The sequence below is a fragment of the Salmo salar genome, chromosome ssa04 (assembly GCF_905237065.1).
Source record: "Salmo salar chromosome ssa04, Ssal_v3.1, whole genome shotgun sequence".
Taxonomy (NCBI): domain Eukaryota; kingdom Metazoa; phylum Chordata; class Actinopteri; order Salmoniformes; family Salmonidae; genus Salmo; species Salmo salar.
Window position 1 is genome coordinate 36,949,194 of NC_059445.1, and position 12,700 is coordinate 36,961,893.

At 41.9% G+C, this 12,700-nt stretch overlaps 1 protein-coding gene across 3 annotated transcripts; it reads right to left on the reverse strand.

The window, feature by feature from the left end:
• Positions 1–222: 222 nt before the first annotated feature.
• clk4b (CDC-like kinase 4b) lies at positions 223–10,811 on the reverse strand. Of its 3 annotated transcripts, none has more exons than XM_014195919.2 (13): positions 10,676–10,811; positions 9,654–9,811; positions 8,442–8,670; positions 7,734–7,824; positions 7,334–7,400; positions 7,127–7,243; positions 5,867–6,033; positions 5,336–5,430; positions 3,823–3,952; positions 3,664–3,746; positions 1,169–1,248; positions 951–1,041; positions 223–716 (listed from the first exon to the last, which is right to left on the reverse strand). In XM_014195919.2, exons 2-13 carry the CDS (start codon positions 9,809–9,811, stop codon positions 567–569), a joined length of 1,458 nt encoding a protein of 485 aa, XP_014051394.1. In that variant the 5' UTR covers positions 10,676–10,811; the 3' UTR covers positions 223–566. The 3 variants fall into 3 exon arrangements, with proteins under 3 accessions (XP_014051394.1, XP_014051393.1, XP_014051395.1); XM_014195918.2 differs by lacking the exon at positions 10,676–10,811 and adding an exon at positions 9,915–10,647; XM_014195920.2 differs by lacking the exons at positions 7,734–7,824; positions 9,654–9,811; positions 10,676–10,811.
• Between the last annotated feature and the right edge of the window lie 1,889 nt (positions 10,812–12,700).

The following is a 12,700-nucleotide window of genomic DNA, read 5'->3' on the forward strand; positions in this document are numbered from 1 at the left end:
ATGTTGTATCAACAAATACATTTTAATCTTATCAAGGAAAGTGCACTTGTCTATTTCAAATCCCATCTCTTGCACAGTGGAACTGGAATCTAGTCATGGGATGTTGTATTGCCATCAACTGGATAAATATGACTACTACAAGTAGACCAACAGACCATTCTTATCACTGTTTGTTTTACTGACCATGCTGCATTGAAAATGACAAAAAAAAAAAAACATGTCTAGCAATCAATCAACTTTAATGAGCAATAATGTTTTCCAATGATGTCAAATGTGGCTGACAATATTCTATGGCAAATCAATTAATATAAAATATATAAAAAAGAGGGTTAGTTCAATGTGAAGGAACACAATTTTGAGAACATAGTAAACAAATTTATTCACAAATCAAAAGGGATCAAGCGGATTCACAAGTTAAATAAATTAAATCTGAAGGAAGCAGGCAGGTAAACTCAATCGGTATGTAAACAAGGGTAATAATCTCATAGATAGCGGACTGATGCAGTCTATAGAAGTCTCCCTTGGCGTAGAGAAATGTAGAGTAGTGCGTGCTGTGGTCTTCAGGGTCACTTTTTCCTCTCCTTTCTCATCGGGTGGAAGAATGGATGCCAGATGGCCTCTTCCAGGGTGAGCCTCCTGGACACGTCATACTCCATCATACTGTGGATCAGGTCAAATAGCTGCTCGTGGTCTGAGCTCCTGGAGGACATGTATTGCTAAGGGGACAAGAGAAACAGTACATATTAGAAACAGCATCTAGTTGTTGTACAGCATTTCATGTGTGCAGATCAATTGAGGTTGTTCCAGCGATTGTATTGTGGTATTTCTGATTCACAAAAGGGCAAACGTGACAGGGACAGTACAATCAAGTCAGTGACTTACTTCCATTGTGGTCCCTAATGTGCATGGTGCTTATCATACAGGTAACTGTAATAGTGTTTGAGTTTTACCTTGAGTGGTTTGCAGTGCTTCCTCACATATCTCCCTGACGAACTGTGTTCATCCCAGTCCAGCCGGTCATGATGCACATACCGCCGCTTCCTGGGGGACAATTTAAAAACATACATTTACACATTGACAACCATTTGTCAATGATCATGTAAATCTGCATCTTGAAATTGAGACTCAGGGTTATCAACCAAAAATCATTAACAAACACTAAACATACTTGGTTTTCTGTAGTAGGTGGACAGGTATGGGCCCCAGAACTCTCTCCATCATGGCCAGGTGTTCTTTGCTGTCATGCGTCTGAAATTTCACAAAGTTAAAGTCCCCCAAAAAATTTAGCCTGGTCCCAGATCTGTTTGTGCTTTTGCCTACTCCATTGTCATGCCAAAACATGGCATGACAATTCCAGGAGATGGTAAGAGAGTAGAAATAACATTTTTACATTTACATTTTAGTCATTTAGCAGACGCTCTTATCCAGAGCGACTTACAGTAGTGAATGCATACATTTCATACAACTCATACATTTTTTTTTTTTCCTGTGCTGGCCCCCCGTGGGAATCGAACCCACAACCCTGGTGTTGCAAACACCATGCTCTACCAACTGAGCTACAGGGAAGGCTAAAATAAGGTTGTTACGGTGACTGTGTTACCGTTACAGCAGCAGTCAAGAGTCATGACCGCAGTCAAATTCTATGTGACCGCTGAGTCAAGGTAACTAGGCTTCTCCAAAACTGCGCTATGCCGCCGCTGATGGTAATTAGTGGCCTACCAAACTTGCTAACGGCCAGTCGCTAATAGCCTGGTACTCAGCACTCTATTGTCCCTCTAATCATGCTGACGTCAATGCAAATGCAATCAAAAATCTAATCAAACCCTTCATGAGAGCCCTGGCGCTCACAGTTTGAGTGAAATAGGGTTGCCTGTGGCGCAGCCAGAGCCAGCTCCTCATAGCTGGCTGATGCATGGAATGAAATAAGTGTTCCTATAATAAGCCCATGTTGCGCAACATTTCTATAGGCTATGTAATTGTGTGATTAAAGTTGATGGCCTCTATTAAAAAGTGGATCCGTCAGCTTTCCATAGGCTAAGCCTACTTGATTTATTTCTCAACTTTCCTAATATTGAGCACATTGCTTTGCTTTACAACTGGAGTAGCCTACCTGGCTGGCATGAAAATGAACTGCAGGAAAAGCGTCATCCATTCAATATTTATGTGCATACGAATAACATGTCTTTTTTCCCCCGCTCCGACAGGTGCATGATAATTGCACATTTTCAATTCAAACTAATTTCACACATTATTTAGTACATGTAAAGACTACATTTTATTCTAAATAGTCTAAGGGGTGAGAATATGATCACTTTTGAATGATGCCCAGCGTGTGCAGTCTAAGGCAAGATGCGGTGCATATATTTTTTGCACCTTTTTCAAAGCAGTCGCAGGCATCACATAGCCTAGCTCATAGGCCTATATGTTTTGATAAAGTTTGTAATCACAACTAAAGTGGCCGAATAACTAAACGTAGCCTGTAGACCCATGGAACAGGGTGGTTCTTATGAGCCCAGTCATGTGCAATCGCTTGTGAAAACAGATTTGACTGGCCACTATTTAAAAAGAGGATCCCAGCTTTCCTCGTGCTGCAATATTTTTTGCTCAAGTCTTAAAATTAAGCACATGAATCTGCTTTACAACCGGTGTAGCCTACCAGGCATATAAAAAAAAAAATATATATATATATAAAACTGCACATAACCGCCATTCGCTATTCGAGTGCAGGCTAAGGATGACATGTTTAATTTTTTGGTGGGCCATTCTAAATCCAAAATACTTCCACACATTAGTAGGCTATATGTAAAAGACCGGATTAAATTGAGAATAGTCTGATGGGTGACAATATTACCAAGTGCTCGTCAAATTGTGAATGAGAGACTTAGGCCAACTGAGATCGCGTGTGACTATTAATGTAGGTCGTGCCTTGGGCCAATCGGTAATTTTGTAAATGACCGATCTCTATGGCAAGATACATCATTCACACGAGTTTCGTCAAAATCGGGCCAGTGCTGTCAGATAACGCATGTGACTAACGTACTAACGGAGACAGTTCGTGGGGAGAATTCACTTTGTTAAGTGCTCAACACAGAACAGCCGCATGTGCACACCCCCGGAAATAATTTGGGAAAAATATAATTTATATTTTATTAAGCTGTGTTCAATTATATTCTTCTTACTATAAAATAATGCCAGAAGAATTAAGCAAATTTTGTCTGCTAAATAAACTAATGCAGCCCACAGCAATATGGCAGAGCCAGATCAGGGCCTAATATTAGGACGACTCAGAATATGCCATTCTACGCTTCTGAAAGTGGCTACATTTTCTTCAAACCATAATGTTTCTTTAGACCTGCCCAAAATAAATAATGGATTTATTGTGTTGGTGTAGGCTATATTAAGTGGGATTTATAAGTCTCCACATCAGTGGCTTGTAGGCTGTGTGTGGAAGCCCGGAGATGTTAAACATGTTTATGTTAATTAACGGTAATTTACCATCAGACCGGCAGTTATTTGCATGACAGTTACCAGCTGACAATTTCATGACCGCCACAGCCCTAAGCAGAAAGACTGGCACCCAGGATACAAAAATGCCAGGAAGGCAATTGTATCAGTACAAATATTTTTGCTGAAAGAAACTCCCTCTACTGCTCCTGTACCTACCTGGAACAGTGTTAACCCAAGATAGTACTCTAGGAGAATGCAGCCCAGACTCCACACATCACATGACTGATTCCACCCCAGCTCTGTGAAAACAAACATTACAACAATTTAGACTTGCATTCCTCACTTTCACCAACACATTGGTTTCTTGCCACTTACCAAGGATGACCTCCGGTGCTCTGTAATGGCGGGTGGAAACCACGGAGGTGTGATGCTCGTGGTCAAAGGTGGCGTTACCAAAATCCACCACTTTCACATCTAGGGTCTTCAAAGTTCTCTCATCCCGTTTCTGCATTTGAAAACACAAGACACTTATTACACGCTGTCTCCTGCAGCGGTCCATACTGACTGGAGGGGACTGGGTAGGGGTGTGCCGATCTGAACCTACTGACTGGAGGGACTGGGTAGGGGTGTGCCGATCTGAACCTACTGACTGGAGGGACTGGGTAGGGGTGTGCCGATCTGAACCTACTGACTGGAGGGACTGGGTAGGGGTGTGCCGATCTGAACCTACTGACTGGAGGGACTGGGTAGGGGTGTGCCGATCTGGACCTACTGACTGGAGGGACTGGGTAGGGGTGTGCCGATCTGGACCTACTGACTGGAGGGACTGGGTAGGGGTGTGCCGATCTGAACCTACTGACTGGAGGGACTGGGTAGGGGTGTGCCGATCTGGACCTACTGACTGGAGGGACTGGGTAGGGGTGTGCCGATCTGGACCTACTGACTGGAGGGGACTGGGTAGGGGTGTGCCGATCTGGACCTACTGACTGGAGGGACTGGGTAGGGGTGTGCCGATCTGAACCTACTGACTGGAGGGACTGGGTAGGGGTGTGCCGATCTGAACCTACTGACTGGAGGGACTGGGTAGGGGTGTGCCGATCTGAACCTACTGACTGGAGGGACTGGGTAGGGGTGTGCCGATCTGAACCTACTGACTGGAGGGACTGGGTAGGGGTGTGCCGATCTGGACCTACTGACTGGAGGGACTGGGTAGGGGTGTGCCGATCTGGACCTACTGACTGGAGGGACTGGGTAGGGGTGTGCCGATCTGAACCTACTGACTGGAGGGACTGGGTAGGGGTGTGCCGATCTGGACCTACTGACTGGAGGGACTGGGTAGGGGTGTGCCGATCTGGACCTACTGACTGGAGGGGACTGGGTAGGGGTGTGCCGATCTGGACCTACTGACTGGAGGGACTGGGTAGGGGTGTGCCGATCTGAACCTACTGACTGGAGGGACTGGGTAGGGGTGTGCCGATCTGAACCTACTGACTGGAGGGACTGGGTAGGGGTATGCCGATCTGAACCTACTGACTGGAGGGACTGGGTAGGGGTGTGCCGATCTGAACCTACTGACTGGAGGGACTGGGTAGGGGTGTGCCGATCTGGACCTACTGACTGGGTAGGGATGTGCTGATCTGGCCATACTTGTATTCATTATCGTATCCATAAATTGAGTTGGATTGGATGATACTCATGACTGGAAAAACTGAAGTGTTTTAAAATGCTTAAATAAAGGTTGTCAATATCTAAATCGTCTCCCTGCACGTTTTTAGACCAGGAAAGCTGCAGATTAGCAGCAATGAACGTGTGTGTGTGTGTGTGTGTGTGTGTGTGTGTGTGTGTCTGTGTGTGTGTGCTCTCAACTTGCAGTGGTCAGACAACTTACCATTTTGGCATTGTATTCCATGTCATAGTCAGAATTGACAAAGAGAATGTTCTCTGGCTTCAGGTCAGTATGGGTCAGTTTATTTCGATGGAGAACTATAAAACAAAAATGAGTGTAGGTGTTAAGATACGTTCCTTTGTTCCTAAATTCCAATTTACAAAAAGAAAACAACTATCCACCATCTGATGGTATAGAGCACACCGTGCAAGTTACAATGATTTCAAATTAAGATAATTAGTATTTGGTTATTCAAATTCCACGACACTTAATGTTACATTTACATCTTGTTCAACTAATATACAGAAAGAGAACTTCCCATTTCCATGTTGCTTTTTGTAAAAACATCAAGCTGTATATTGTATCTATTTACATTTAACCAGAAAAGTCCCATTGAGACAGGGAGTCTCTTTTACAAGGGACACCTGGCCAAGAAGGCAGCAGCAGTCATCACAACAAGAGACGATTCGGCCTACAGGAAAAAAAGATACACTCCTCCTGAACAGAGTTTTGCACCACCAGAGTTTTACTCACAGGACACAGCTCTGAAGATCTGGTAGGCCATGTGTCTGATCTGGTCCACAGTGAAAGGCATGAAGCCGTTCTCCTTTAGAAAGTCAAAAGTGCTGAGACCCAGAAGCTCAAACACAATGCAGATGTGGCCATGGTAATCGAACCAGTCCAGCATACGCACACAGCCACTGTATGAGGGCAATAAGAAAACACATTAACACAAATATTCCCTCTTTTTTTGGGACAGTGAGCAAATTGTTGGTCTTGTGAGTGGAAACTTGAACATTGTGAGAATTTTGTGCAACTTTCAGTACACGTTTACAATGAACACAGACAGTAGTACCCTTACAGTTTTAGACAGTAGCCACTTTGACCGTAATGTAGGCCTATCAACAAAACCAATGGAGCAAATCCCATAACATTTTCACATGGAAATAGCTTTTGATTTCTATGATGTAGCCTACAGTAGCCTATATGTGCTGTTGAATGCAGGCCTACATTGCATGAGACTTTAAAAAATGTTTTTACATGAAGGGCTTGACATTAATTCATGATTTTTTACTTGGTCTGTAACATCATGGGCCAAATAGGTGACTACATTGCATTGTATGATGCAAAAAAATAAAAACACTTTACTAAATACAATTAATTACCATACAATGAATTAGACAATGTAGGCTATCCCTCTGCCTATTGGCTTATTTGCATATTAGAGGCCTGTCAAAAAACAAAACTGCCCCTTTAATTAAGACATAAGCTTTTTTACCAGACTGGCTTTTCAAAGACAGCTTGAATTGTAGCCTACATATTGCATTCTTGTAGGAAGCAGTAATTCCCCATTGCTGACCTATACTTAATTATAACTGGGCTAATAACTAGCAAAGAATATCAACAAATGTGCACACGCATGGCTATGTGCTCTGATCTGAAAAGCCCATTCACTCGCAAGTGATCGAAAGACCGCTCGACGGCTACCCCTCTGCCTACAACTAAACCACAAACTCAATCTTGCAAAGTTAGATTTGTTTTGGTTTGTTGCATTGAAAAAAAAGGGGCTGATATGTTGTTTCAATCACAGAAAAAACGATCTATATAGTGCAAACTAATGGGGCGAACTCAGTGAAGTTCAATCTCTTGCATCTCCTGGCAGTCCTGGAGGAAGTGCACGGCCACGCGCAACATTGATTACCACCTGTTCGTATATCACCTCCAATCAGCTGGTCAGAGGTATATAAGAATGTTGTAGGCTAAAATGTGTGTCCCTTAGTCCCGGTTGCTCACAAGGTTCTCTCGTCGTCCAGGGAGTTCATCTGTTCCAGCACCTCTACCTCAGACATAGCAGCCTCCCGGTAACGATCAATGTTCTTAATGATCTTCAGCGCCACCCTCGTGTCATCACTACAAAAGCAGAGGTTGACAGGGAGAAGATAATGCCATGAGTGTAAACCCATTCGGTTGGCTTGAACAAGAAATAAAGATGTTACTTACTTCCGATTGTCAATACATTCCACCACTTTCCCGAATGCCCCTTCTCCTAAAGTGGATACAATCTCATCTAAAGGGGCAAAGGAGAAGCTGTTAGTACATCAGAACAGAGCATCTACAACACAAGAACAGATAACTAGACTAGCAGCTGTCTACACCACTGCTACTCACTCTGGCTACATAGCATTTGTCACTTCACTCCTATTACTAGGAAACTACTACAATAATAGTTCTCTAGCCTTACTGCTAATAGACAGATAGAGAAAAAAAATCTTCCAAATCTCAAAGCTTTACAATATTTCTTAAGATTCCAATGCCCCGAAGCTATACCCTACCTACACTGACATAATTCAAACATACATCAGACAAAAGGGTTACAGAAAGAAAGGTTTGTGTTCTATACATCTTGCTTTTAGTACGAGTCCATTGTGATAGATCAGGTGACCCTCCTCATCATCCTCAAAACTTCGGGATCTCTTCCTGCGGTGACTCCTCTGGAGAGGGGGGGGGGGGGGGGTTCATGGCCAACAGCATCACCACCATGATCATCATAAACCCGCCAGAACCAGGCCAGAATGCGCCAATCATTCATTCAGCGGGAGGAAGTTGATGAGGGGGAGGATATTCGGCCCATTCAGAAACCCAGGCCAGGCCACGGCAGCAGCAATTTCAAATGCATCCCCGAGAAACGCACAGGTGCCACCATAATGTGTGTTACAGAAGAAAAACATGGCAACATATTTTCAGACATGACTCACAATAGAAGTTCTTTCAATAAATTATAAGAGTAGTTATACAACAGAAGTGTAGCAGAACATCATCCACGGTTCAATGGTTGAGTTTTATTGAAGCATAGCATCTAATATTTGTGCCGAAATTAATATCTTAATCCAAACTTTCATTCCAATCACTTAAGATTGAAATGATTGTTTAACATTCTTTTTAATAATAAAGCATAGCACTGTTTTGGAATACCAGACCAATTAGGAATAATTATGCAAGTTCAAATAACCCCAATAACAAAATTATCAACCATAGATGATTACTGTTCTACTATGCGATCACCCAATTCCACAGACAGAAAGAGTTAGACAGGTGGAGAGTATCATACCGAGTCAGAGCGCCCCTGGCTGTGACGGCGGGAGCGGTGTCGTGTGCGACTGCTCTGGTGGCTACGGCCACTGCGTGCGGAGGATTTGCTGTAGTGGTGCCAGTCTCTGTTCCTCCGCTCCTTACACGGCTCAGCCTTGGCCCCATCCCTCTCCTTGGCCCCATGGCTTTCTCGCTCCACACTGGGCTCCTGGGCTCTGCGCTCCAGCTTCTTAGAGTCAAGGGGACACCTGTAGTCAAGGTAGACTACAGTTAAAACACACTCAACCTGGAAACTACAAGTTCATGTTCATTATCAAGTGGGAGACATTGCTTGATAAAAAAAAAAATCACAGCAATGTTTTGATGGTTTGTATGATGGGATACAACTGTGATCATACACATGCACTGCAAGTGAAATTCTGACTGATCACCTTCATTGGCTCGACAAACGGCCACTTGCTAAGGATGAGAATAAGGGACGAATACAGAATACAACAAGGATGTTGATAAGGTAATCTCAGGCGTGTGGTATTATTCATCAGCCCGTTCATCAGCCCTTGCAGCAGGGGTCTTGGCCGGTCAGGCGCCGGTAGGCAGCATCAGCCAAGTATCTAAAGGACCTCTTTCCCCTCTCCACCGACACCCATGTTATAGATCGGACTGCACAGTCATGCCTGTAAGAGGGGTTTCCAACCTCTCACACACATTCCACATATGCCTGGAATGGAGGTCATTCCCTCACCTGACAATCTTACAGTAGTAAATCCCACCTCCCAGCATGTCATGTTATGGCATGGAGCTGTAACTTACTTAGGGCTTGATCACAAGAACACCAAGGATTTATTGGTCAATACTGTGTTTATGATTGCTGTGGAACCTGCAAACTTGTACTTGCATACTTGTTCAATGCAATTGTAAATAGATAAAAGTATATATACATTTTTAGGCCTATATAAATTGTAAATAGAACAAAATGCCAGTTAATATCCAGAAATACTATTCCTGTGATTGATTGTATAACTGTTTACAATTAATAGTCAGTGGTGTTTACATTTGAATTCCCCTTGCCATAATAAAAATGTTATATGTTCTGATAAAGGTTTTATGACAGCATCTTCAAGAATGTTGGCTGAACATTTTCAACAATGCTGACCCTAAACAGATTCAATGACATTCATTATTCATCTTAGCTTGAATAGTTGATGTTACATGAGCAGTGTGCCTTATTTACCTTTCGTATGTTTTGTAGTGGTGGTACCGCCTCGGTCTCTTTTCCCGGTCACTGCTATGGGAACTGCGCCTCTGCCGTTTGCGAATGTCCTGCTTCTCCTCATAGCTATACTCTTCACCCCAGCCATCAGGGTGTCGCATGCGCTTGGAACGCCGCATCTGCCAAACAAGGAAAGGTTGTGAGCCTATGCAATAAAAATTAAGACGGCTTAGAGAGCCTATCCTCATGCATTCCTATACATCTTGGTTGTAAAATCCATACCAGCTGCAATGAAGGGAACGCGCTTCCCCTGGCATGGCTCTGGTGAAAAGCTAGCCTGACTGTCTGCTTGTCATGTCTCATATCGTGTCAGACGTGACTGGACTGTGGACATACTTCATTTCCGACTTCAGAGCAAAATGTATTAATACAGCTGAAGTAGGCTAACCCATGATTGGCTGATATACAGGACAGATGCTAGCTAAACGTGTGGTATGTGTGATGCTGTTTAAATCTACACATGAAACGTTACTCGTTAACACTTGGGTCGTACAACAGAATCATAAAGCCCGCCTATTTCTACAATTTATCTTCTTAAAATCTGATTTTAAACCTAAACCCACCGCAAACATTAAATTAAGACAAACCTAAATTGTGGTTGTCATTCATTTTACGTGGCTGTGGTAACTAGTGGAAACCACTTCCTTATGTTATGTTAGTTAACTAACGCTAGCTAACTGTTAACTAGCTATGTCAACAAACCCTTACTGCGATAAGGTTAGCACACAACAAGTATATAACGTTAGACAACTGTTTATCGGTTAGTTTAGATATGGCAATATCAGAGTTATCTTCAGACAAGCTGAAAATAACACGAAATAAGCTAACATGCTACAACTTTGACAGTTCTCGGAGCGAACAGCCTTGGCTAACGTTGATTGCTCGGTAGCTAACATTAGCTTTAACGTCAAGATGGTTTATTGCGCTTTTAAGTTTAATGTAATGAGCTTATATTTCGCTGTTAAACATAAAGATACCCTCACCTCAAACAACTGGTTGTCAAGTTCTGAAATAAGACCCTGTACTTTCCAGCCAAGCTAAGGGAAAGATATTTCAAGTACGGTTGCAAATTATGTACTCAAAATACTCAACAAAAATGGCGACCGTGTGGTTTGGAACAAAGCCCTCTGACGTCAGCGGAGTGATGGGAAATGTAGTTCATAACGCTCACTCAACGCAGGTCTACTCAATTTCCACGTTGCCAAAATGTTGGACACTGACAGATCTCTTAGTTTGACACTGATATATCCTTATTTCCAGGGTAAGTATAAAACCAGTCTCTCACCTCAACTTATCAGATAAATACAATATTGTATCCAGTTAACCCTGACCGGACAAAACTTCTCTCTATGACAAAAGCATAAAAGGTTACATGCATTGCCCTCTCTCAAAATGAGTAGGCCTGAGGAATTTGAAATAATCAAAAGATGTGTCCTTCCATAAGGAACATTCAGAAAATGTTGTTGGGGTGTATACAATGGTAACATGAAAAACATGTAAGCAATAAGGCATGAGAACCTTTGGTATTGCCTAACAGTAGATCCCCCAATGAGGAGTTATGTCATGAGAAAAAAAAAACTATTTTCCAGATGGTCATTCACTGTTAACACAAATATATTGACCTGACTAACCCAGCTGATGCCATAAATAGTTTTTGTACATGGGGAGGTAATAATTTGCTTGCAGGGTTTCATGTTTATGACCATCCCTTCAGCTATTATTAGCCCCTCTATTTTATGAATATCGTTGCAGCTTTGCTTACAGGTTTGCTTTTCAACGCAGCTGGTTCAAGTGTAAGCAGAGATGTACAGTCAGGTCTATAATTATTGGTACCTTTGCTAAAAGTTGAGAAAAAAATACTGTATTAAATAAGTACAAAAATGTTATATGAAATTGGAGAATACATTGGGAGGGATCTTAGACCATTCCTTCATTCAGAATATTTCCAGATACTTGATATCCTTCATCTTCTCTTATGGATTGCCCTCTTTAATTAAAACCACCGGTTTTTAATTGAGTTCAAGTCCGGAGACTGAGATGGCCATTGCAAAATGTTGATTTTGTGGTCTATTAACCATTTCTTTGTGGATTTTGATAAAAACCCTCTAGAGTGTAAGCTGGGGAAGGGAGTTGGTTTAATATGGTCATACCAAAGATCCTTAGCTATCTGATTTACGATTTTAAGACCACTTAAAAGGTATATTTTTTGGGGGGGATGAAACGTTGAATTTGGTATTACTGCTATTAGCCAATAGAAACACATTGAATAACAGATTCACTACATGGAACAACATATAGTCCAAAAAACTATCAAAAGGAAGTTTGTTCTGAAATGTCTGTCCTATATCTGAGAGATTACTATATGTTGTTTTTACATTCATTTATCCCCTTATTTTTAGGCACTAAAACATTGCTGTCAGAAAGTACTCAGGCCCCTTGACTTGTCAGATTTTGTTACGTTACAGCCTTATTCTAAAATGGATTAAAAAAAATATAGATATCCTTAGCAACCAACCAACATAACCTGTGTTTTCGCTTTGTCACTATGGGGTTAGAAATTTTAGCACATTTATATAATATATTTTTTAAATACCTTATTTACATACAGTACCAGTCAAAAGTTTGGACACACCTAACCATTAAAGGGTTTTTCTTTATTTTTACTATTTTCTACATTGTATAATACTAAAGACATCAAAACTAGGAAATAACACATATTGAATCATGCAGTAACCATAAGTGTTAAACAAATCAAATATCTTTTATCTTTGAGATTCTTCAAAGTAACCATGTCTTAAAGTAATGATGGACTGTCGTTTCTCTTGGCTTATTTCAGCTGTTCTTGCCATAATATGGACTTGGTATTTTACCAAATTGGGCCATCTTCTGTATACCGCCCCTACCTTGTCACAACACAACTGATTGGCTCAAACGCATTAAGGAAAGAAAAACATTTCTACAAATTTACAAAGCACATCTGTTAATTAAAATGCATTCCAAGTGACTAC

Bases quoted from the DNA above. Each gene is read 5' to 3' on its own strand.
- clk4b (XM_014195918.2), bottom strand. From the start codon at position 9,995: ATGAGACATGACAAGCAGACAGTCAGGCTAGCTTTTCACCAGAGCCAT. The intron at 7,825-8,441 runs GTATGATACTCT...CCCCCTCTCCAG, and splicing joins GCCAGGGGCGCTCTGACTCG to AGGAGTCACCGCAGGAAGAG. The intron at 3,953-5,335 runs GTAAGTTGTCTG...TTTCAAATGCAG, and splicing joins TGGAATACAATGCCAAAATG to AAACGGGATGAGAGAACTTT.